Genomic DNA, 23,305 nt, shown 5'->3' with positions numbered 1-23,305 from the left:
TTCTCCTTAAATCACCAAATATTCCGCAATCTCCTCTCATTTTCAGAAAAGGAAACAAAACCCAAAACACCCCGCTGGGGATTTTCAGTTGTCCTTTTAGAGAATTTTGGGACAATCCTACCTGAGTTTGCACTACAAGGCTGATAATGAATGAGCCTTCCACTATTAAGAAAATAAATAAAACTGGCAAGCTGTATTTTTTTGACGTTTAAAAGGCAGTTTCTTCACTGTGCTCAGACTGGGTGGAGTGCAAGTTTAAGATTTGGTGCTACTCCCCGGCACCAAACTTACAACAGCGCTGTGCCTGATGGGGGGAGCGATTCACGGAGCTGCAGGTTTCCAAATTGTCCGTGGTCTGCCCTGACATCTAAGAGAAAGAACTTGACTGCCACCTCTTTCATCATCAGACAGGAAGAACGGCTCTGTTATTAGCCATTCAGAAAGAAAAAGACTTCTGTGCTTGTCCAGAGGCAAGGATTACCAAAATGTACCTATTCAGTTCCTACAGAAGACAGCATAAAAATAATAAAAAAAAAAAATAAAATTACACGAGCTTTAAAGGTTTGCGCAGGCTGGGTTTTGCTGTGACCTTGATCGGCTCTTGTTTGAGTAAATAGGATTTGGGATGAAACATTAAAACTGTTTAGCAGATCTTTTCAAACCATTTCAAACTTTTCTTATGTTGGTTTATAATATAACCAGACATGCTTGTAAATGGCCACACCTGCTCATTTCTCTGGGGATGGCCTGATCTCTGCCTTTTCTAACAAAGAAAGGACGGGGGGTGGGGGGGGAAATCAGCCTTTCTTGTTGCAAAACAGAGTGGAAAGTCAAAATCTTTCTCAAGTTTGTCCCATCTGGTCAGATTAAATCTTTGATCACTCTGGGGACCACGTTTCTGTTTGGTCTCTACTACTGTTCCACAGCAGCTCAGAATTAACACACAGGTACCGAGCAAAATATGAATTGCCCAGGACGTGCACGACGTAAACAAAACTGCAGTGGGTTTGCATTTTGGTATCCAGCTGGATCATAGGAAGGCATCAGCAATGAAAAGAAAGACATAAACATCTCCTCAAATTCTCTGTCTCCTGCCTGGTGTCTGCATTGGCTGCTTTAGTACCAATAAGGCAGATGCATCTTGCTTGTATTTTTCATGAACATAAAATATCACAAAAAGTACCCAATCACTTGTCACACAGAAGCAGCTCACGATCTATGTCACTGATTGACTAATGAGACAAGACAGGATGAAAGCAGTAGTTTCATCAGTAGCCCAACGTCCAAAACTGGGAGAATCACAAACAATGTCATAGCAAAGCTGTCCCCTTCAGGAACAAATAAATAAAGAACAGAACCAAAAACTAGCAGTAACGTGGGCTTGTGTGGCTGCAAAATGGAAGACGATTCCCTAAACCTAGGAGATATTTTAAAAGAAATGTTAGCCTCGTTTTTATTTTTTTTCCAGTATCACCTATTTTGTTCTGCATAACCTACAATTCACTTGGTACAGCATTTCTGGTGTGAAGAGTGCTGGCTTTAGACAAAAATGATAATTTTATTCCTTGATCGTGTAATTGGTAACTTAATTCTTTGCGTCGCCGTGAAATGGATAAATTCTTAGTCTACTGAAAGAAAAATATATATACATTTGGGAAAAAATAAAATAAAAGACTGGCTGACTCAGTAAGTATCACCTTGTGCTTCATCCAAGGCCTCTTGCTGGTTGTCTGGCTGCTCTTTTGTAGGCAAAAAGGAGCTGAACGCTCTCTGGCTCCTTAGATCTGGCCCAACAAATGCACTGCCAGTCATGCACATGGATCCAGCTTAAAACCCAGTGTGAGCCTAAAAGAAGCTAGTCAAACTGGCACCTACTCATGCAGAAGGAGATAGATTTGTCATGACAGGCTGATTATTCAATGTAAAGAAACAGTTTAGCTTTTCTAATCTGGTACAAATACATCTTTCTCAGAGAAAAAAGTAAAAGGTCTAGCAGTTCAAGTATTTAAAGTAAAGAAACCAACAAAAAATTGTAACGTCAAAGTGAACCATAGGTATTTGTGCTGGTGCATTCTGCAAAACAGCCCCGCAGTTCTATTCAGATAAATAAGATTTAACCCGTTTAACCCCTTCAGAGCTGCGCAGCTCCGCCATGACCACGGCAAGCATTTCTATTTCGCACTGCACTTGGCCGTACGGCAGGTTTTTAAGGGCAGACCGAAAGATGTAATTCCAAATCCACCCTTTCCGTTTTCATCCTCTCCTCGGTTGCCTGCACTGATCCCAGGAGCGATGCCCTGCCGGCGAGCACCGCGATGGAGAGCGACCGTCGGGAGAGCGGGTCTGGAACAAAAGCGACAGCCAAGCCCTCCACTAACTTCTTCCCTGGAATTTCCTCCGCTCGTGCAAGTTTGTGCTCTCCCTGGTACGTGTGCTGTAATTAAGGACAACAATCACCTGAGGCGGCGGGCTCCCAGGGCTCGCTATGCCTGTCACCAGGATTGTCAACGCTAGTGGCGTTACCCACAAACAAGGTCTCAAAACAAGGTCTCAAAGGCTGAAAAATAGCCCAAAATTGTGCTGTCAGACAGGGCATGAAGTCCGATCTGGGATCAATAGTCTGAAGGCGGCATTTTCGGTGCTTTTCAACACCCTAGCTACAGACAGAAGGGAAAGAAGCTGCTTATTCATTGCAGGAGTCAACATTTGTAGAGTTCCACTTAAGGGATTTTCTCTTGTGTAAACTTGACTTTATAATTTAAAATAAAATAAAATAACAACAACAACAAAAAAAACCCACCCAGTCGCGTTATGAAACAAAGAGTTTTGGCAGGCGGATCAGATGCGTAAGCTTGAGAGCAGCATCCTTCAGGCTGCCAGCCTGGGAAGCTTCCTCCTCGCTGGGGCAGCCGAAGGACGTGCCCTCCTGAGGAATGCTTTACCAGCAGAACGGAGCAGGGTGGCTCGAAGTTTTTTTCCACCCCCCTTCCCTTAATTTTCAGGGGAGGGTGGCGGGATCACAGCCCGCTGGCATGTGGTCAGAATGTAAAGAACGAGTGCAAACCTTCCGCCTTCCCGGATCCTATTTTCCTGTGTGTTTTTTTTTTTTTTTTTTTTGAAAATGTCCTGCAAACTGCTGGCAGCTTGTTTTTAATGGAAAATACCAATCGCCTAGGATCTATACCTAGCCTTTTGCCAATAATGAGAAAACTTCACCTTCTGTCCCCAGCAATTCTTAGGAAATCTTTTGCTGTTATTCCTACAAATCCAATTACAGATTGTTGAGTAGCTAGTGGAGTAAGCTTATTGAGGAGTGTCACATCACTAAGTCGTGCGTATGTGTTTCAGTTTGTAATGTGGTCTGAGCCGCTGTAGAGGTGTCAACTTAAAATGCAAGTAAGTAGCAGAACAGGGCTAATCCCAGCCACTACTCCCCTGCAGCCAAATTGTAGCGCAATGAATGACAGTGGAAATGCAAAGATGCCACTGTGCTTATCACACACAGCCAGATGGTGGACCTGGATCAATGCACACATGCCACGATCAATGCATTTGATAAAGAATTAAGAAGAAAACTGTACATGTTATCAAAGAACTTGTACATGGCATAATTATGATTCTGCATGTGCTTACTGATGATATTGGAGACTCAGAGGCAGGTGATAATGAAACTGATAGGAAGAAATAGCTTAAAGGCTACAGCATATGGCCTCAGCACTAAGAAATCTTGTCAAATAGTTCAGAAAGCTTTTTTAACTGTTATTACAGGCTGCTCATAGTGCGAGCTGGTGGCAACATTTTAATTTTTAAAAAAAAAAAAAAAACCTGAAATGTCAAAAAGTTACAAAAGCTATACTTTTCCAAATGGCTCAGAAAATAATTAAGACACTATTGTGTTTTAAACACGGCAAAAAAAAAAAAAAATCACAGGTAGAGTCGGTGCTCACGGTTTTCGGCGGTGGTGGTTGGGCATTTTTAAGGTATATAATTATGTCTTCCCTGAATCTGTGTTTTTACACTTTAAGGGGTCTTGTGGCAGTTTAAAGAATGTATTTGGGCAACAATTTGCATTCGACACGCTAATTTGTACAGATACAGTTTTGATATTATTTCTCATCAAATGCATAGTATTTCCCTTTTACCATTTGTACTCTGCCGGCTGTATTACAGCTACCTTGGATGTCAAAGAAGGTAATTAAAAAAATGTGGAAAATGGTATAAAGCAATAAAAAAAAGCATATACATTTATAGTGTATAAAAGGTACCTAAAATACAAATTCTCATGCTCCAGTTGATAGATGAGCTGTCTAATCAACGCCTGGACGTAACTTAAGTGCTCTCATTAGTGTGAAGGCCTTCAGGCTAAATAAGACTAAATCCCTTAAAAATTGCTTCTGCAATAGAAAAATCCCCCTTACCATTTTCCTCTGCCTAAATCATATCAATTAAAAAGAGAGAGAGGGAGGGGGAGAGAGAGAAGCATTTTCACATGACTTTGTTTTAGCTGACACTCCAAAAACTATCTCCTGAATCCAATTTAAAATGTTGCAGCGAAAAAAGTTCATTAGCAATTGAAGAAACAAAAAAATCACGCTGAGTTCAGTTTCTCTTTCACTTTAAACTCGGATCTTTAATCAGTGCTAAGGCGTATAATGCCCATTGAATCCTTTACCTTCACTTTTTTCCCTCCCCCGACCCCAAATATTTAATCAACAGTGCCCACTGCGGTTTTACGTTTAAATTTTATAATTTATCAAAACGAGCCTCTGGAAGGAAGAAGCACTCATTTTACTGAGTTGCTTTGCAGTGTGCTCCCCCCCAGCCCCAGAATTTCAATTTGTCCTGACAAACCATTGGGTATTAAACGCTAAAGGCACGCAGAGCGCATAAAGAACTGATGGCTTGATTAGCTCTTGTGGTGCGATTGAAGGAGCTGTCTCTCTCCCCGATTCTCCATTTTGAGAAACACTTTGATCTCTGTTCAAGTCAATTCATGAACATCAACTGACAAGACTGCATGAAACACCCCAATGGTTAGACCCAAACTCGGAGCAAACTATTTGGTTTCATTAAGGCTTCAGGAGAAGTGACCAGTGACAGTCCTTTCATTCCGGAGCCAACAGGCAAGTGACTATTTAAACTTTAATGTGCACAATGTACTGCTGAAGGCCACTACACCTATAGTCGGTCACTCAAGGATGAATGCCCGTACCTACTATTTTGTGACATGTGAACTGCTAAGTGCAGCTGCAGGCTCATTAACGTGTTTGCCGAGTTGTTTTCGCCACCGCGGGCTGACTCTCCGTATTTCCCGTGTGAGAAAGCAGTGCGTCGTCAAAGGGAGGCAGAACAGCATGCGCCGCGTAAAACCCAGTTATTAAAAAAGATCGCGTTTCTAAACGCAGTAATTTGCTACGTGTTTATGCAAACGTAGAAGAAATACTACCCATTCCAGCTGAAAATATAAAACAACTTGAACCCCACCACCGACAGAACGCAGGGCGTTTGTCGGTGCGAGAGCTTTGCTACAGTCAACTATTTACATCGCTTCCCCCCCCCCCCCCTTTTTTTTTATTTGAGCTGCCCTTTCCAAAGAGTCCCACTTCAAAGAGCTGTTTTTTTGCTCCGGTTCCTGTCAATGCAGGTCAGAAACACCAGAGTGGAAAGTGGCTGCAGTGCCGTGGCACAAAGAGTCTCTGCGGCCGAAATCAAACAAAGCCCAATTAAACTGATCATAACGTCCCAGTGAACACAAGGAAGCTCACCTGGTATTTCTGGACTTCTTGTGTGAATTCCCAACTCTACTCAGTACTTGGTACTATAATTACCCTGACCAAAATACTGTGAAATTACTGCTCTGATCTACTAATGGCTGCAAAAAATCAAGCCGTCGTGGTTTCATGCCAAGGGGCCGTAGCAAGGTGGCGCAATGCTTTCCGACAGAGACGACAACTTCTAAAAACTCAAAAGGGAAAATTAACGGGATGCGGTTTATGTTGCCAAGGCCTGTTCATTAATTACCAATTTAATCACTGCTGGAGGCATGACATTACAAAAATCTGGCTGAAAGTTCTAATAGATTATGAAGACCACCTAAGAAGAGTGACCAAGAAATGTACAAAACAATTAATACTGTTTCACTGCTATCAAAGACACTCAGATTATTTTACATCAAGTGAAGCAAAAGAATTAGTAGCTTCACAGTGCCACCACTAGGAACGGTAAATACAATGGCACACAATTAGTAATGCACATGTGACTTTTCGTTCAAGGCATATATCCTTGGGAAAGCCAGAACATGATAAGGAGAACAAAAGAAACATTTTTAAATGAAATGAATAAAGATTTTAACTCTACCCTCGTGCATGCTGAGCAATAACAGAATAGGCGATGCAAAATACAGCTCTAAGTGATGGCGATATCATCCTGGGATTCACAACAGCGTGTACTGAACATCCGCACAGAAAATGTCCACAGTTATTAGCAGCAATATAAAAAGAGCGTTTGAGATGCTAAGAAAGCCGTCTCGCCTCACACACAAAAGAGGGGCTCTGAAACACCAAGACCTTTTTTTTTTTTTTTTTTTTTTTTTTTTTTTTAGGTTTATAATCGGAGAGAAAATGTTTCAAGTTTTTGAACTGATGATCTGAAAATTCGGTTAATAAATCAACAGCATATTTTCTGGGAGCACGCGAGTTAATGCTATGGCTGCGGACTACACAGCACCTGGGATTAACATACATGTAATGAACAACTGCATATTTATAGTTAGATGCTTAACTGGTGTAAGTAGACGGAGCTTATGGAAATAACACCAATAAAATTCATCAGAGAAATCTCAAGCATTTATATATAAAACTCAAACTGCGTAACGTTTGTCTTGCATTATCAAAGGTTCCGCTTTATTCATGAAATCCCTCCCGGTATACAACTGACAGTGCATACTAATTCTTCTTAGAACTACATTTACTTGCCCTAATTGATTTATTGTCCCAGCTACGTAAGGAGCTTGTCTGTGTCACTATTTCTGTACAGAGAAATATCACAATTTCATAGTCAAGAAGTGCTGAAGTGCTTAAACTGATCAAATACAAAGTAAAAAGACACAGAACCTCCTCGGAAACTTAGGGAGTATTTTTATTTTTCATGTATAGAGTGATGGTAAATAAAACAACTTGTTTGTTCTTGCCATCAAGGAAAAGCGATCAGACTATCTCAACCTTAGCATGTCATTATAAAGAAGTAAATATCAGTTCAGTCGTGGTTTTGAAGTGTTCAGTCAGCAGGTCTGACCTTCATTTAAAGAAAAGTATATTGTTAAAACAGCTATAAAACTTGGAATGCTCATGAAATGTAAATACTATACAGCATAGTCTTATCAGCTTAAACCATATTTAACCACTTTATAGTGGCATACATACAAGACATATAAATGAACAACGGGGAATAAGTTACCAAAGCTCAGGGATTACCAAAATAATGTTCAATCTTTTTACCAATTAGATGGTAACTGCTTCTTTGTAATCTCGAGAAGATCTAGTGATCGTATCTAAATCTGGTCACAATTATCAGCATGACAGGCTAGGTTTTTTTCAATCAATATTTTCCAATTAATATTAAAAGATCAAGGTTGCCAGCTGCAAAGTCCTCCACCTCAATAAATTTATGTTAGATGTTTAATTAATAAAGATCAACTTCTCTCTCTCAAAACCAAAAACACCATGGGGATAACTTTGGTGAGTTCTCTTACATGAATTAATACTATCACCTCGGTCACAGACATTTATCTTCCAGTGAAGGAAACTGTAAAAATTCCACTGATGATCTAGATGCCTTTCCTAGGGCGATATAAGTAAGGATTCTGGAGGAAAGAATAGTTGCAGCGCGAACTTGACTTTAAGGTATCTTGCAAATTAAAATGTCTTTTTTTTTGTTGTATACTCTACACTTGCATTTTGTACCGCTTCTGTTCGCATTGACCACAGTATACTTCTTGGTCACACAGCAGAGCAGGACAGTTAGGAGCTTATTTGCTCAGAGAGGCAGGAAGATTATAGGAGGACACGATCAATAAATCAAACTGTTTAATAAAGCTTTTTTTTTTTTTTTTTTTTTTTTTCTGAGCACTTGTTCAGAGAAACCACACATTATTTTTATTTCATTGCAGATGGAATATGCTGTATCTGTGCAAATGTATGGAGTCAAAATTAAAGAATATACAAATTCATCTCATTTTAGGTTTTGTCAGTTTCTGGAGTTTTTCTAAAAAGCTTTTTCCATTTCCACCCAGCCACCATGGACGTAAAAAACAGTTATCACTTTGCACTCAAATATTTATGAAAATGAAAAGTAATGGGCAAAACAGATTGACACCTGAAGTAGAAAGAGCTTATTAAATATGAATTAGATACAGCCGCAACAAGTCCTTTGAGGAAGTGAGTAATAAAAAGCGATATTCGGAACAGAAAGAAAATCTCATGGCATAACCCTTTCCTGCTGCCCTCTGTGTTCAGACTGCGTTCGCATGGCTGGAGGTAAGAGCTCTTTGGTGAGGTGCTTCATATCTTCAAGTTCTACTACAAAAGCTGAAGATAGTCTTCACTGGTCTTTCAAACTTTATATATATATATATATATATCTATATACACACACACACATATATATATTCAGGCAGCTGTAGCTGTCATTCAACTTGAATAAATATGAAATAATGGTGGTGGAGATAAGCGAGCCCAAATCTTTCTGTGCAGAAAGCAGACTAGCAACAGTTGTGTTTAAGCACAGCAGCAGTGTCAGGCCTGCTCTCTGAAAACTCTCCTGCAGATTAATGTGGTTTTAGATCCTTATTTTACAAATGGAGTCCCTCACAATTTTTTTAGTCATCCTCACAATGCTGCTGTGAAGAAATAATTACTCTTTTCCTGTTTCACGAGAGACAAAAGACAGAGCAATTCCCTCTGGGTATCACAGTATTGAACTCTTGCATCCCAGAACCTGTGTGAGATCCCAAAACCATGTGAGGGGCCCAGTCCTGCACCTAAATTCACTACGGAGGAATCCTCAGCTCATGCAAAACCCAAATAACTTCAGGAACGATCTGTGGCTCGTGTTAGGAAGACAAACACCACCTTTCCCGGATGAGCACCACTTCTCATGAAGGCTGTGCTGTACAGTGTCCTCCACTGAAGCTGCCTGCCTTGCAAAAACCAGTTAAAAGTCTTTGACACGTGCTTTAGGAGATGCCAGAAACAAGACTGCTGGGCATAATCTTAATTAGCCTTGCCGTGGCACGGCCTTTTCCTGTCCCCTGATCTCGCCCACCTTCCGCCTGGAGCTGAGCACTGCCCGCTGGTGTTCAACACTTTGGGGTATTTTCCCTGTTCGATACACAGGCCCATCAACACGTAGCGCCAGGCTTTACTCTGCAATATTCAAATCCTGCTCTGTGGGCAGAATTATTAATTTCTTCAAGGGCTTTTCTACAGAGCTCATCACTACGGTATTTAAGCACCTCAAAAGCATTAATCACATTCCCTTCTCCCAACACCCCGTGGTGGTGTTATTACCCTGTTCTTCGGCTGAGAACTGAGACGGAGAGATCCCGCTAAAAGGATCTAACGCTGGATGCTCACTCTGGGAAGCCTATTACCTGCTTTTTTTCAGCATACTAAGCTTTATGCAGTCCTTTATAAGGCTAAAGCACAGCTCCAATTGATTTCCCTGACAGACCCGGATGCTCAGTGCATCTGCAAATTAAACCTTCACCTCAAATGGCCATCCAGAGAGGAAGGATGCACAATTAATGGCCGCTTGGAGGAAGTTTGGGTCAGGAGACTTTGCAGCACTGATCAGGAACTTGGAGGCAAAGGCAAAGTTACATTTAAATCTTTCGAGAGCCTTCGCCATGACCTCAGCCTTTCACTCCTCTCCATCCCTGCTTGGCTGGCCGTACACCTTCCACTTCTGCAGCCAAAAGGACAGAGGTCCTCTGGACAGACAGCCTGCTACGTCACCTCAATCCTCGGAGCGAAAAGAGACACGATTGCTTTGGGGAAAATAGTATGTGATCACATAATTAAAGACTGCATCATAATGCATATACACAAAGGAGGTTAATTAAAGTTGCCTGTGCATTTCTTAACTCGTAATTCCTTTCTCTGTAATCACCCTGACTCCACAACCATCACCCTTGGAGTTTACAGAGCCAATGACAGCTGCAGTAAATTTCCATTCTTTGTGCGGACCAGTCACTAGAGGAGAAAAAGACAAACGCTTTGCCACTGGCCTTCGCGGCTATTTGCTGACAGTGGGGTTCGGCTGAGATTCAACAACTACGGGTTCCACTCCGCATTCGGCAAGCGAGGATTTCCTGCTAGAAAAAGCCCCTGCACCTCCTCGGCACTTCCCACTTGCCTTGGACCCCTCTAACCTGCCACTTGGCCACTGAGGTAGCCCAGAGCTCACCTTTTTACAGCATCCCATGCACGCAAGGCCCCTGCCTTAACAGCCATCACTGCAAGGCTGTATTTTACAGTGGCTGCTGGGAGAGCTTACGTCCATCCTAGCACTGTGATATTCATCACGAGATGAAGCGAGTTACATAAAAATGACTAAGCTAATAAAAAGGCTCTCCTGGTTAAAAGCTGAGTGATTACAGCTGCTACACCAGATTGGAAATGACAGAAGCATCTCGTAAAAGAGTCACTGCATGCACACCTACATCAAGAAAGTGAGAAGAAAGGCTGAGCTATTTGTAAATCTACCAGGGAGAAAGGCATCCATAAGGGGATCAGTAAGTCTGTTAGTCTGCTCCTACAGCTCTTCAGTTAACTCTTCCAGTCTCCAAAAGGCTGCATCAATTTTAAGGATCCTCCCTCCTATGATCCTCCCAACCCATAAGCATGCTTTCAAGCCGTTCCTGACCAATGCAGTCTCTTCTCAGACTTCAAATACCTGCCTACAGGCTTACATACCTCTGTACAGGCTGGCGCGCACACAGCTTGCAGAGTTAAGCCTTCTTGAGAAGCACTAGGGGAGCAGATCTAACAGTGGGAAAATTTCTCCCATGCTGCAAGGAGGGAAGCAATGGGAGAAAAGAAAAGGGGCTAGTATGCTGTGAATGGAGGAAAGCAAGCAGAGAACGAGGTCTAAATCAGGTGGATTGATGATGGGGATAGGAGGTGATGGGGCAGAAGGCACACAGGGAAGAGGTCTAAGGCAAGAAGGTGTAAAGAAAGCAACTATTAAGAATAAAAGTTAAAAAGTAGAGAAAGGGCAGTTTAAACGGAGAGTGTGGGAAGATGAATATAGTGGGAGAGAGAAGAAAGAACAAATGAACATGAAGCATAGAAGGGAAAGAGGATACAGCTTGGGCTGCAACGAGAAACACATGTTTCAGAGGAAAACAGGAATGAGCTAAGAGGTGTATGAGCAAATTCAGTGCCTTCATCTTCTGCTCCCTTAACACCACTGATTTCTGAGTTAAAAATAAAAAATAAAAAAAATAAGGCACATGAGGCTACCGCAGCAGGCCTAACCGCACCCCAGAGCACAAACACGGTAAGATGAAGACATTTAGCACAACAAGTCAGGTGAGCTTACACCAGGAAGCTCGTATTTATGGCCGCGGAACAGCCTTGGAAATTTCCTGCCTTCTGTTGACCTCGCGCAGCAACACAATCCCACACACCATACATTGTTCTCACTTGTTTACTTAGAAAACAGCAATTCAGAGTTCTCACATGGCAAATGGAAAGCAGCACAGCAAAGCCTACGAGACAGGATTTTCAAAAGTAACTAATGACACTGCAGGCTTAGCTGGGGTGGCTGGTTCCCAAAGGCTGGGCTGCCTGCAGCTCTTTTCATGAAAGTATCAAAGAAGGTGTAACTGAAAACTTGACGAGTGATGTTTCAAATTATTGGACTCCCTTTTTAACGTTTTCTTGTTGAAAAATGAAACCTCCTGATTTCAAACCATTTTCTCTTGGATCCCCCTCAAATCATCCCAAAACTCAGCCTAACCCAACTCGCACTACAAACTGTTGATTCTGGTTACCGTAACTGTTGTGTGGCTACCGCACTGCGTACTACTGCACCCAGTGCAACTAGAAGAAGATGCTTGAGTAGAAGTCCTTCTTATTAACCTTAATGACCAGAAAACACTGAACAGTCTGTGCTATTTTCCAACAAGCAAATAAGCAACGGGAAATAAGTAAACTGGCATGACAATATCAAATTGAAAGATCTCCTCTCTATGAAGATCAAATCTGCTGAAAAAAAAAATCAATGTATTCTACCATCTATACATGTAATGCATATACGCATACAAGATGTCACTTTTATACAGCACGTCAAATAGGAATACTATACCAGGATCCATTCAAGACATCCCCTTTCAAACACACGTTTCCCACTGAAATGCATTCAGAGAACACTGAGCTTGGGAAGCCAAGCACTCAAAAGTTAGAAAATGTCAAGGTTACCTTAGGTATAAATCCTTGCATTGGTTCTCATTTCATATAGTCTTTACCTGTAGACTCCATACTTTTTTTCTACAGAGGCCATGACTGAAAATGTTAAATGAGTGAACAACACTAACTCACCTTACTCTCCTCATTCACCGTGCCCTACACCTTTTTAAAAATATACTATTACAACATTTCTCTGAACACAGCATTACTAACTTCGCCTAGGGCCCTTCACTACTGTGTCTCAGAGTTTTCAAACTACATCTCCACAACACCCTTCTGACTGAGGAGCTTTTGCTATCCTTATGTTACAGTCAACTGAAGCAAAGAGTGCCCATGACCTGTTTGCTCAGAGCACCCGGGACTTCAGAGGGGCTCACAGCACAGCTCTCCTCAGCTTGGCTACAGCTGTGTGCATTCAAAGCTTCCATAAACCCATCCCCAATAATCTTGGTTTGGAAATTAGAAATCAGGGAATCTGCCAGCTTGAATGTTGAGTTCAAGGTACTGTCCCCCAACATTTTAAAGGGGAAAAGAGACTTGGGCTCTGCAGAGTGGCACAAAGAGACTGCTCTTCTCTTGCAGATTTCCATCTAATTCATTTTTCAGCTTCTCTAACAAATGAAATGAGGTCCCATGGGTAATCCAGCTGGCTGAGCTTCACAAGCCTGGCTCACCCTGAAAGCTCTGTCCTTGTCTACTACCATTCAGATGGATTTTGCGGCCTAGGCACAGATTTCATTTCTGTCTGACTTCGCACCGCCATCTACCTCTGTGCCATCTACCTGGGGCGTCTCTCCTCCGCGTGCCAGCACAGTAGCTCCTTTTCTTCCCATTTGGATTTCATCAGCAGGAGGAGTTTGAGTCTGAGAGAGAAAGTTTTGCTTTCCAATACTATGATCTGCATCAGAATGGACCCTGATCACCAGGAGAGCTACAGTAAAAGACATTCATGCTGTGCTGTGCCCATGCGGACAATTTTTACTGACACTTACAAACTTTTCCAAACTTCAAGGCTCTCTAATGATCTTGTACTATTAACACAACTTTAACTGTTTTGAACAGACTTTTCAAGGGGATGGAACCTTTTTCCCATAAGACATTTTTAACATGGATAAAACAGTCACCCAACGTAATTCAGGGAAATGGTTGAATAGGCTTTTTTTGTTGTTTTTGAGGTTCAGAAAAAAAATACCCTGAGGGAAAGAGCTGACGTGGAAAATTTCAGCTTAAACAATTAAATACTAGCAAAGTTACAAAAACTTCAAAAATAGGGGCTTGTAATAAGAAAATGTTGGGCCACTTTAATTACAGTTATTTAGTAATCTATAGCATTCCTCCTCTAATGCTGCTTGGTATATGAAAAACTGTTAAAAAAATAAATCCAAAGTTATATTTACCCTATACTATACTTATCTAGGAAAAAAGTTATATACAAAACAATCCCAGCATTTTTTATATATCATTGTATTATCATTAGACAACTAAGATGTGTGTGCATATATGACTATATTTTGAAGAAAAAAATAAATGTTCATCAGTTTGGAGGGGAATTGTCTATGGAAAAAAGGTCCAGCATGGACCCAAGATAGTTGAGAGAATGAAATGAGATGTGTAAAATCACTGTTTTCATTTTCTGATTGTGTGATCCTTTTTATGTAAAAGGCTGAATCTGCCCCTCAGGACTAGCCTCTGAAAGATTTGAATCAGTAAAAATTCAAGCCTTTCTCTGTATCGTTATTTTTCAGTTACATTTACATTCTTAGTTGCCAGTACCGTCTCTAACGCACAATAGTTCGAATCACAAAACCCACATTGCAAAGGTTTGCATAAAAATTAATTAGCTTTCATCTCCAGAGAGTACGCATCCTTCCAGGTCACCACTGAGGCCACTGGAGGTGCAACCATAGCTGCTTCAACATTGGAGCTCATTCCCCGGCTCCACTTTCCCATCTCCCCAGCATAATCAACTTTCGTGATAAAAAGGAATTGTTCCATCAACTCTTTTACAAGACTGTCACAAGCAGCCTCATTCACTGCACTACCACTTATGAAGCAGCAAGTAGTTGACATCACAGGCCTGGGGAATGCATTTACATTAACTGAAAAAAGAGAAGTAATCAAAAATAGCATAAATTACTCCGCTATCATTTAACAAGTAACTTTTGTTTTTCATCCCATTAGAAACCGCAATGCCAATCAAAGAAGGTGCTCCCAGACCTCTGCTTCCAGTGAAGTCTAAGGCATCTGTCTGTTGGCCGTAGCAGCAGGAGAAACATGCTTTTCAAGAGAACTAAGGGTACGCGACACATCACAGCACTGGGGCACTGAGCGTGGAAAAGAAATATTCTGCCAATACTACTCACAGAACCGTTTTCAAAACACATGGATGTGCACGTAAAAACACCACAAAAACATAAGCACGTACGGTAAATGTTAACTGTGTAAAAATGGCCATATTGGCCAATATTTCTTACATCATTCAGCTGCTTATTGCGGGCTGGGATGATCGTATTCGTTAGCTGCTTGTTCCCTGCCTTTAAAGCTGCATCTCTTCTTGCTTGCTCAAGCAGAACTCTTGCTCGTTCTTTAAGTTCTTCCTGTCTTGACAACATTCGTTGCTTAAAAATAAAGAAATATAATTAACAGCAAGGCAGCCTCAGGGTACTTAACGTTTATACAGTAGTTAATAGCCAGGAGCCTTCCTATGTAATAAAGGTCAGGAGTCACACGGACTACAGCTTCAAGAGGTGACAGCATTCTACAGAAATGAAAAGTAACGATGATCAAAATGTAAAATTAAAAAAAAAAAAAACAAACTCATATGCCTTTATAATGCAAATAGACTTCCCTCCCCTTAAAACTTAATTTCTATCAACATTTAATGCCTTTAAACTGCAAATGTGGAAAAAAAATAATTGGCTTCATGGAAGCTATGTTAAATATACCATGTGTTTACTTATTTATTTTAATATGTATGCAAATATAATGCTTTGTTGGCTACTTATATGGGTATCGCTCATTTATAACTTAAAATTGAACACAAGGAGGCTGGGTACAAGGTAAGACAACCTGCAAAAATATCTGCTTCTCCTTTGAATGTGTGAACATCCACCAGAAAGTCCATTCTTCATACACTACTGATTATACTGCAGAGCAGAAATAATAGAAGGGGGGCTTCTGCAAAAGGAGCTCCCATAAATATAAAGTCCCAAGTGCTGATTTCTTAGTCAGGCTCAGCCCTGAAGACTCTAGGAAAATACATCTCTAGGCCTTCGGACAAGCTGTAAGCAATGCTGCAAGGTTGTGCCCCTCCAACAACTACGTGGAAATGGAAACAGCTGAGACTTACAATGACTGTGTGTTCACGGTTAAGATTGAGACTCACATCTGCGATTTTATTACCATGTGCAAATGCACAGAAGATTAATAACAGACAGGCAAAAGTCTTTAAAGCCATCTTGTCCTACAACCTTGCATATGCAAAGCTCCACACGGAAGATATCCTGTCCCTCCCTGCTGCATTACTCTGGGGGCCAAACCATTCCTTCCTCATCTAGTACAAAAAAGAGACAAAAAAAAAAGTCATGAGTCTTCACCAATTAAAGGAAAGAAATCAGCCAGCTTTAGAACTAATATTTGGCTATCACCCTTCCATGGGCTGCTTCCCTTGCAATAAAACGAATCCTCGTGGTGCTTATTTGAGAAAAACCGTAGAAAGGTTTGAAGCAATCTGTAGTACTGGCTATATTCTTCTCTTATCTCAACTAATGGCGCAAAGCCAAGCGCAAAACTAACGAATGTTCTTCACAGGGGTAAAATTAGAAGCCTGGATTGGGATTTTTGTAAACAGGGCTGATAACATTTCTAACATATTTTTGTGGTGATATTATTTACTGATAATGCTCAGCATTTATATAATATTCAACTTTCATCCTCAGAACAAATCTGCAAGGTAGGTGGGCATATACTTTTTATCTTTATAGAAAAGAAAATTATATTGTGGTTAAGAAACATGCTTGAGGCCACTACAAGAACAGCATCATTTAATATTCTGGAGTTTCTACCTCACCATCGTAGGCTATCTTCACAAGGCTGTGTGGTTTCTCAGATAAGATTTGGAAATATGTTTGGTATATTTCAAGGCATTGAAAAGTTGACTTTTTTTGAACGTGGCTCAATGAATCTGTATGTCTTTCTTTTTCAGTTTTTGCTACAGTGCACATTATTTGGAAGAAAGGTGTTGCCATACTCAGTGGCAAAAGCCTTGAAGCCATCTTCTTCAGACCGGTTGGGAATTCATTTCTTCCTTTAACTAGCGGAGATTGGAAAGGTTAACAGGAGGAAAATTCCTACAAATGAATTTTTCACATAATTACACTTTTTCAGCACCACATACTGGTCAAAATATTTATTGCCCAACAATAAAAGCACACAACCTACCTTGCCATCTATACTGAAGATAGGGTGTAAAATGCAAATGTGGAAAAAGAACTTGAACAGAATCTGCATGCTGACTCACAGGCACACAGAAAGTTTGTATTTCTTACCTGGGCTGTTTTTGCAGCTGGATCTGCATGATTTGAAGTCGTTCTGGCATCGTTGTCAGATTCAGGTTCTGCTTGCCTCGGAGAAGCACACGTTTTCTTTGCAAAATCCACATCCTTATTATAAAAGTACCCAAGGTTAGAAGTGGGTGATAAACTTGGCTTTGTGACCGGTGAACCAGGATCTAGTCTTGTGCTCTCTGTGGATCCCATATGCCCCAGCTTCTCCTGCTCTGAGAAACCCATGGTACTGTCTGAACTCTGGTGTCTTTTCTTGTCATTATCTTCACCAACAACGGTGGGAGACGTGTCCTCCTTTTGATAGCTGACATGTGCCAAGTCACTCAAGTCTAACGTGTCAGCTTTCAGCAACTTCTTCTTTCCCGACACAGGCTGCGCTTGTGTTGTGTCTGTACTGCTACACTTCCCAACTTCTTCAGAGGCAGAAGTCCTTCCAGAGCTCTGCTGGGATTTTTGGGGGTCCGTGTCGCTTCGAGTCCTGCGAGAAGAAGGGGAAGCCGTGCTCGGGCTTAAATGGTCATCGGGAGTCTGATGCTCGCTCTCGGACTCACCGACACCGCTGTCATTGACAAACACGGAGTCGTCCTGAGAAGCAAAGTCTGCCAGACCACCGTCCGGCGGATGCAGCTCAGGCTCCCGCTTCAGGTCGTTCAGCTCTGCGTAGAATTTTTCCTGGTCAACAGAACTGTTTGTGTCCGTTTCATAGTTCCCCACTTTGTATGTGCTTTTACTACTGTTCTCCTCGATTTGAACCACGTTTAATTCTTGGCCACAGAAGTGCGCCCGTATTTGATAGAGATAGGTCATGACAGTCAGTTTGTCAGGTATCGCTAACAAAACCATGTCAGAAGGCTCCAGCAACCGCGATATTCCTAAACTGGCAAACCCATCGTATGCCTTTAAAAACAGACAAAAGAAAGATTACAATACGGCACTTTCTTACATATCATAGTATTTCAAGAAACACAAGTAGAAGCTTTAGTCAAAATAAGCAAACACAAACATATCCAATATTACAGGAACAGTACAGGCTTGGCCCTATTACTTATTTTTTTGGCTTCATTACAGTGGTACAGTACAGTAGTTAACCATTTTTTGTTGCACAGTCCAACCTGAACTCATCGATTTGCTCAGACAGATTCTAGATATGTCCCAGGGTATCTTCACAGTAATGTAAATCAGAGAATATGAGCAGCAAAGACACTCAAACAGCATTGTTCCAAATATTTCTAACATCATCCCGTACTGTAATAAAATCTTTTGTTACTCAAAGTAACGCCACTCTCATAAAGCAAAAAGATGTTCAGGAACTGCAACTTAAACTCCTTGTGTTTGCATTAAGGAAGCCTACTGCTACCTTCCATGGTTCTCACTCATGTAGCAGGAAACAAGCAAATTAAAAAAAAGTGTAAGAGTTGGAACAAGAAAAAAGCAACCGAGGATGGCTTTTTAAGATAAGGAACAAAGACAGAAGAAACACGACACTAATCCATCTTGGGTTTTATCACTGGTGATCAACCTTCTCCCTTCTACTGGTCGTGTAATTGCAGTGATTTGTGTTGATGAAAAACTGTGTGTGCAGATAGTCACAGATGGTGTGATACAAGGCATAAATCACATTAATTCAGCAAACAAATGCATTTTAAAAAACTGTTGGCACTAAATTTATTAGAAAGAAAAAAAAAGGTGGGAATTTTATTCATACTTTACTTCCATTTCTAGAAGCTGAACAGTCTGAAAGCCTCCTGGCTTGTGAGGCCACATCTCATTATTTCTGCTTGCCCTTTAAGTGAGTGGGCTTGGTGCATCAGGTTTTTCTAGTTTTGAAGAATTAAAAGCCGTTTCTCAATTTACAATTAATTATTACTATCCCTGATTAACCCTGGAAGACAATATTGTGTTTCATGGAAGCCTTTAAAAAGGCCTCCTGTTAGCGCAGACTCGCTCGGTCACCACACTCGGGCTTCTCTCCCCCTGCAGCTCTGCATCGCCTTTCCAGCCTCTTCCAAAGGGTTCAAACGTGCTAACAGCTGTCCTGGCAGCATTTCCAACTAAAACGGATGCTAAATTTAAGATATGGAAGAGAACTTAACCTTTTACAAGGAAACAATAATGCACACCTCTGACTACAACTCTACCCCAGTTTTAAATGATTTCCTTTGTTTAGTTAGTTTTACAAGGGAGGAGAAAAGAAAGAAAAGGGGAAGAAAAGTAACTTCCATTTGATATTATCTCGGTTTTCCAGGCATTACCTTTCACACTAGCAAACGTTCAACCCTTAGCTAGAACATGGGTCCAGTATGCTTGAGTCAACTTGTCAGAGCATTTTTGGAGAAGTAATTTTTAGATCTCTATAACAAACGATTCAGACTTTAGCTACACATACAAATTATCCGAGCAATTTAATTGTAAGCCCTGCTGCAAAATGAGGTGGCCTAAAATTGTGGCTGGTCTTTGGCTAAGCATCATTTCTTGGGAAGGCTTGTTATGAGATGGTCATGCCATTTATATAAATGCTTAGACACAGGAGCAGCAGGGGAAGACACAGACGTCACATTTACTGATACGAAGCTCCAGGCAGAGCAGAACGGGAAGATGAGGGACAGGAGGGAACGGAAAGATGGTGGATGGGTGAAGGGATGGTTGCCATCCACCTGGTCTTGAGACCCAGAGCTGGAGGAGCTGATGGCATTGGACAGACTGGGAGCCGTGAGATGGATGCACACAAAGACAGGATGGCTGCAGGGGGCAGTGGGGGCTTTGGGTGGGCAGCCCATGGCACTGGTGGGGGCTTCCCACCACCAGGCTGGCTGTGAAAGCAGAGTGTGGACGAAACACAACACAGAGGAGATGTCATTCAGCTGATTAAGTGGGTCAGTGCTGAGTGGGTGCCATAAATAATCTGTTAGCCCACGCTGCAAATAGTGGGAGTTACCATTTCAGGAATGAGAGGACATAAGGTTGGGCTTAGCAGTCCGCAGCAGCCAAAGCCCATAGACGTGACTTGACCCGAACTCTTTTATACTCTTAATTTCTTATTTATATGCTAATAAAACTAAATCCCAGGAATATCTCCCAGGGTCTGCAAAATGAAGGTGGGGACAGTGTTTCAGAACTGTTAAGATGCTCAGGATGGGTAACACTGTGGCAGGAGGATTTAATTCGCAGTGACGGATATCCCTGATGCAGCTGCAAAACCACTTTTGATTTTGATTTTGCCTCCTCCATTCTTCTGGCAACACTTGGGGTTAAACAGCAACCCCAGCAATGCCAGATACTCATTTCCTATCCCCTCCTCCTGCCATTCTGGACAACACACCTTCTGGTTCATCTGCTTTTTAAGTGCACGAGCTATCTAGATTGGCATGCAAATGTTTGACAGTCATTAGTGCTATAAATAGCCATCATATGCTCCGTACGTGTCCACACGGCAGCGTGCGGACAGGTTCTCCTTCATTGTTAGGAAAGCTGGGAGCTTCTTGACTTTGCAGTGTATTTATAAGTGCCCAGTGCTTCCAACTGGTTAGTAACTAGTTAGTAGCATGGTATCAACAAAGCATGATAAAGTGTTTTCCAAGTCAAATTGCACTTTGTTAGACAGAGGCATAACTAAGGCTTGATTTTGCAAATGTTCACACGCATCTTTAGCCGGACTCCTGCCTGATCCTACTGAGGTCAACTGCTACATATGCCATTAAACATGTGCTTCTGACTTTGTGGAATCAAATCATGGATGTGAGCATCAACACCTGGCAGAAAAATACAGCCACCAGCCTAATGGTTAAGGAGGTACTTCCATTTTTAACTCAGCGCTACCCCTATGACTCTCAATTCTTCTCTTTAAATATATGTTCTAAAAGGATTCATTCCTTGTGAAATTGAACATTTTGCCAAGACAATAGCTCAAGTTCAAACGTATTGAGAAATTTCACAGAAATGGTCAAAAACTGGAAAAAACACCATCAAAAGCATCACAAAAATTGAAAGTGCCAATCAAATATCCAGAAGATACATTACCATTTCCAAACAATAACCCTTCAAACGAAACGAGCTTCTCTAACCAATGAAGTAATTAAGACCAGAAGTTCATTACTAGAAGCAGGCTGCTGTGCCCTTCCACTCCTCATGCTTTCAGCCCCTTCAGATTTCAGCCAAGTGTAGTTCAGCAGCTCATGCTTGTAAGTGCAGGACGGGTTATTAGCAGTACGAAAAATTCCTGCCCAAGAAGGGACCACACTGCTGCTATGCTGAAATTTTTAGTGCACTAGTCATTAGGACTTACTAAGAATCAAATGGACATAGCAAAAAATAAAAATTAAAAAAATGATTTGTGTTATTGGGAAGGTTATATGGGGATAGTCAGGTATGTACGAGATTTCAAGTAGAACCACAACTCTTTGGACCAGCTGAGAGTGTATCCCTGTAGGGTAATGTTCTTCATTTTCTCAGAGATAATCCCAGTTTCTCTTTTGCTCCTGACAGTAATCTGAATACGCAATGAGCACAAAAATATATTTGAATTCTGACTGATGAAAATGTCATCTGGAGATCCTTTTTTATTTTTAAGAGATATAGATACACTGCAGAAATTACAATGCATACCTACACGTATATACTCAGGACACCAAACCTATTTACCTGTCTCCTGATGAAGGCTTTTTTTTTTTTTTTATAAATTTCCTGACAGGCTGATTGGCAGCCATCAATTGCGATCCATCAGCAGGAGCACCACAGGCAGTATTCCAAGCATTTCCCAATTCTGTCACGCACTGACATATTGGCCGAGATCGGATGTCACAGGTAAATGCCCTTTTTGATTCAGCACCAACCTTGCAAACGACTGGTGTGCTTTATAAAGAAACCCCAACGATGGGCTTTTTGCAACTGTGTGTCTCAATGCATAATCATACACAGGAATTGCACTGAAATAGTTGTCTCTTAAGATTTCTTCTTAGATTTCTTCCTTTTTTTTTTTTTTTTAAATACAAACGTCATACACTTTTAAAAGCTATACTCTTACAGGTTAACCTTTCATCTATGGTCACAGCCCCCTTTTACCTCCCTTCCTGGGAGGGGGGAAAAAGAGAGATGCTTCAGACAAAGAAAATTGTCCTATTCACCCACAGATGTTATTTTAATTGGTTAGGAGGAATCGTTGTCACCCGTGTTACGTATCTGCATGGAATTTAGAGGGAGCCATTGTTGGCAGCGCCGCATTCACTCCAACCAAGGGCACGCGGGGTTATCAGGCAGAACTGTGTGAGACCAGGAAATAAATCTGCAGGAAGCAACTGAGATACTCAGTGTAGCTGTCAGGCAGAGGGCTGCAAAGTGATGAAAGAAAATAACTGCAGCAGAACAACAATCAGTACTTCTTCAGTGCTGGGAACTGGATCCTGTTAGAGAGACGGGCTAAAAAGTTCACCGTTTGCCATCACGGCTTCATAAAGAAAAGATGACTGATTGTGCCACTAACGTTTTTAATTAACAATCTATTCTTTCCTTTTTTTTTTTTTTTTTTTTTTAATATAATCCGGCTTAATTAGCCTGTATAACCAACGAAACTTGAAGTACAAAAACACATGGTCACAGAAAACACAGTGATGTCATGGATAATCCACTTAGGTCATCAGAAGCCCCTGTATTATTATGAAAAGGATATCATTGGCCAAATCACTCATTAGATAAGAGCAGTTCAGAGATACTTAATTATCTATAACACTTAAGCCCTATTTTAATGACAAGTAACTTCCTTGATAACGGGTAAGTGTTCAGACGCATTAAAATATAATTACCCTAAACACAAATGAATTTTAATAAAGCACTTTCAGAAAATCCACATACTTGCAATGCAATATTCTTTAGTTTTATTTCCTACATAGTGTTGAACTTAATTAAGTCATTCAAAATCTATTGTACTTTCCTTCCAATTCAATTCAATATTTGCGAAGTGCTATAAAAATAAAGTCAGAGCGTCGAGAAGTAGGCAACAATTTTATTAGCAGCAACTTGCATGAAAATGATCATTTCTAAACACGGCCAAACCCTGGCATGTGAAAATCCCAAAGTCTGTAACGTGTCTAAAACAGTAAGCAGAAATAAAAAAAAATCTTCTGGTGATTCAGTTGCTGCTTCTTGCAGAGAAACTTTTCACATCTTTGTCTCACAAAGGAGAGAAGCAGTTTCAAACAGCCGCCCAGTGCAATGCTATTAACTGCTCTGCAAATAGTTTGGTTTATTTGCCAGGTATTGTCTCAACACTTTCATCCT

The 23,305-nt window shown here is 41.1% G+C and overlaps 1 protein-coding gene across 14 annotated transcripts in view; it reads right to left on the bottom strand.

Annotated features, from left to right (window-relative positions):
* Positions 1-23,305, bottom strand: part of EHBP1 (EH domain binding protein 1) — a 208,428-nt gene that overhangs the window by 54,225 nt on the left and 130,898 nt on the right. For all 14 annotated transcript variants that reach the window (XR_004749520.1, XM_035322052.1, XM_035322061.1 and 11 more), the window contains 2 exons: positions 17,018-17,932; positions 14,945-15,088 (listed from right to left, as the gene is read on the bottom strand). Coding sequence is in view for 13 of the 14 variants with exons in the window: in XM_035322052.1 (XP_035177943.1) it covers positions 14,945-15,088; positions 17,018-17,932 (1,059 nt within the window). In the remaining variant the exon portion in view is untranslated. The remainder of the gene's footprint in view (positions 1-14,944; positions 15,089-17,017; positions 17,933-23,305) is intronic.

This window comes from Oxyura jamaicensis, chromosome 3 (assembly GCF_011077185.1).
Source record: "Oxyura jamaicensis isolate SHBP4307 breed ruddy duck chromosome 3, BPBGC_Ojam_1.0, whole genome shotgun sequence".
Lineage (NCBI taxonomy): Eukaryota > Metazoa > Chordata > Aves > Anseriformes > Anatidae > Oxyura > Oxyura jamaicensis.
The sequence above is the reverse complement of the archived record's forward strand: the minus strand, read 5'-3'. Positions and strand labels throughout refer to the sequence as shown.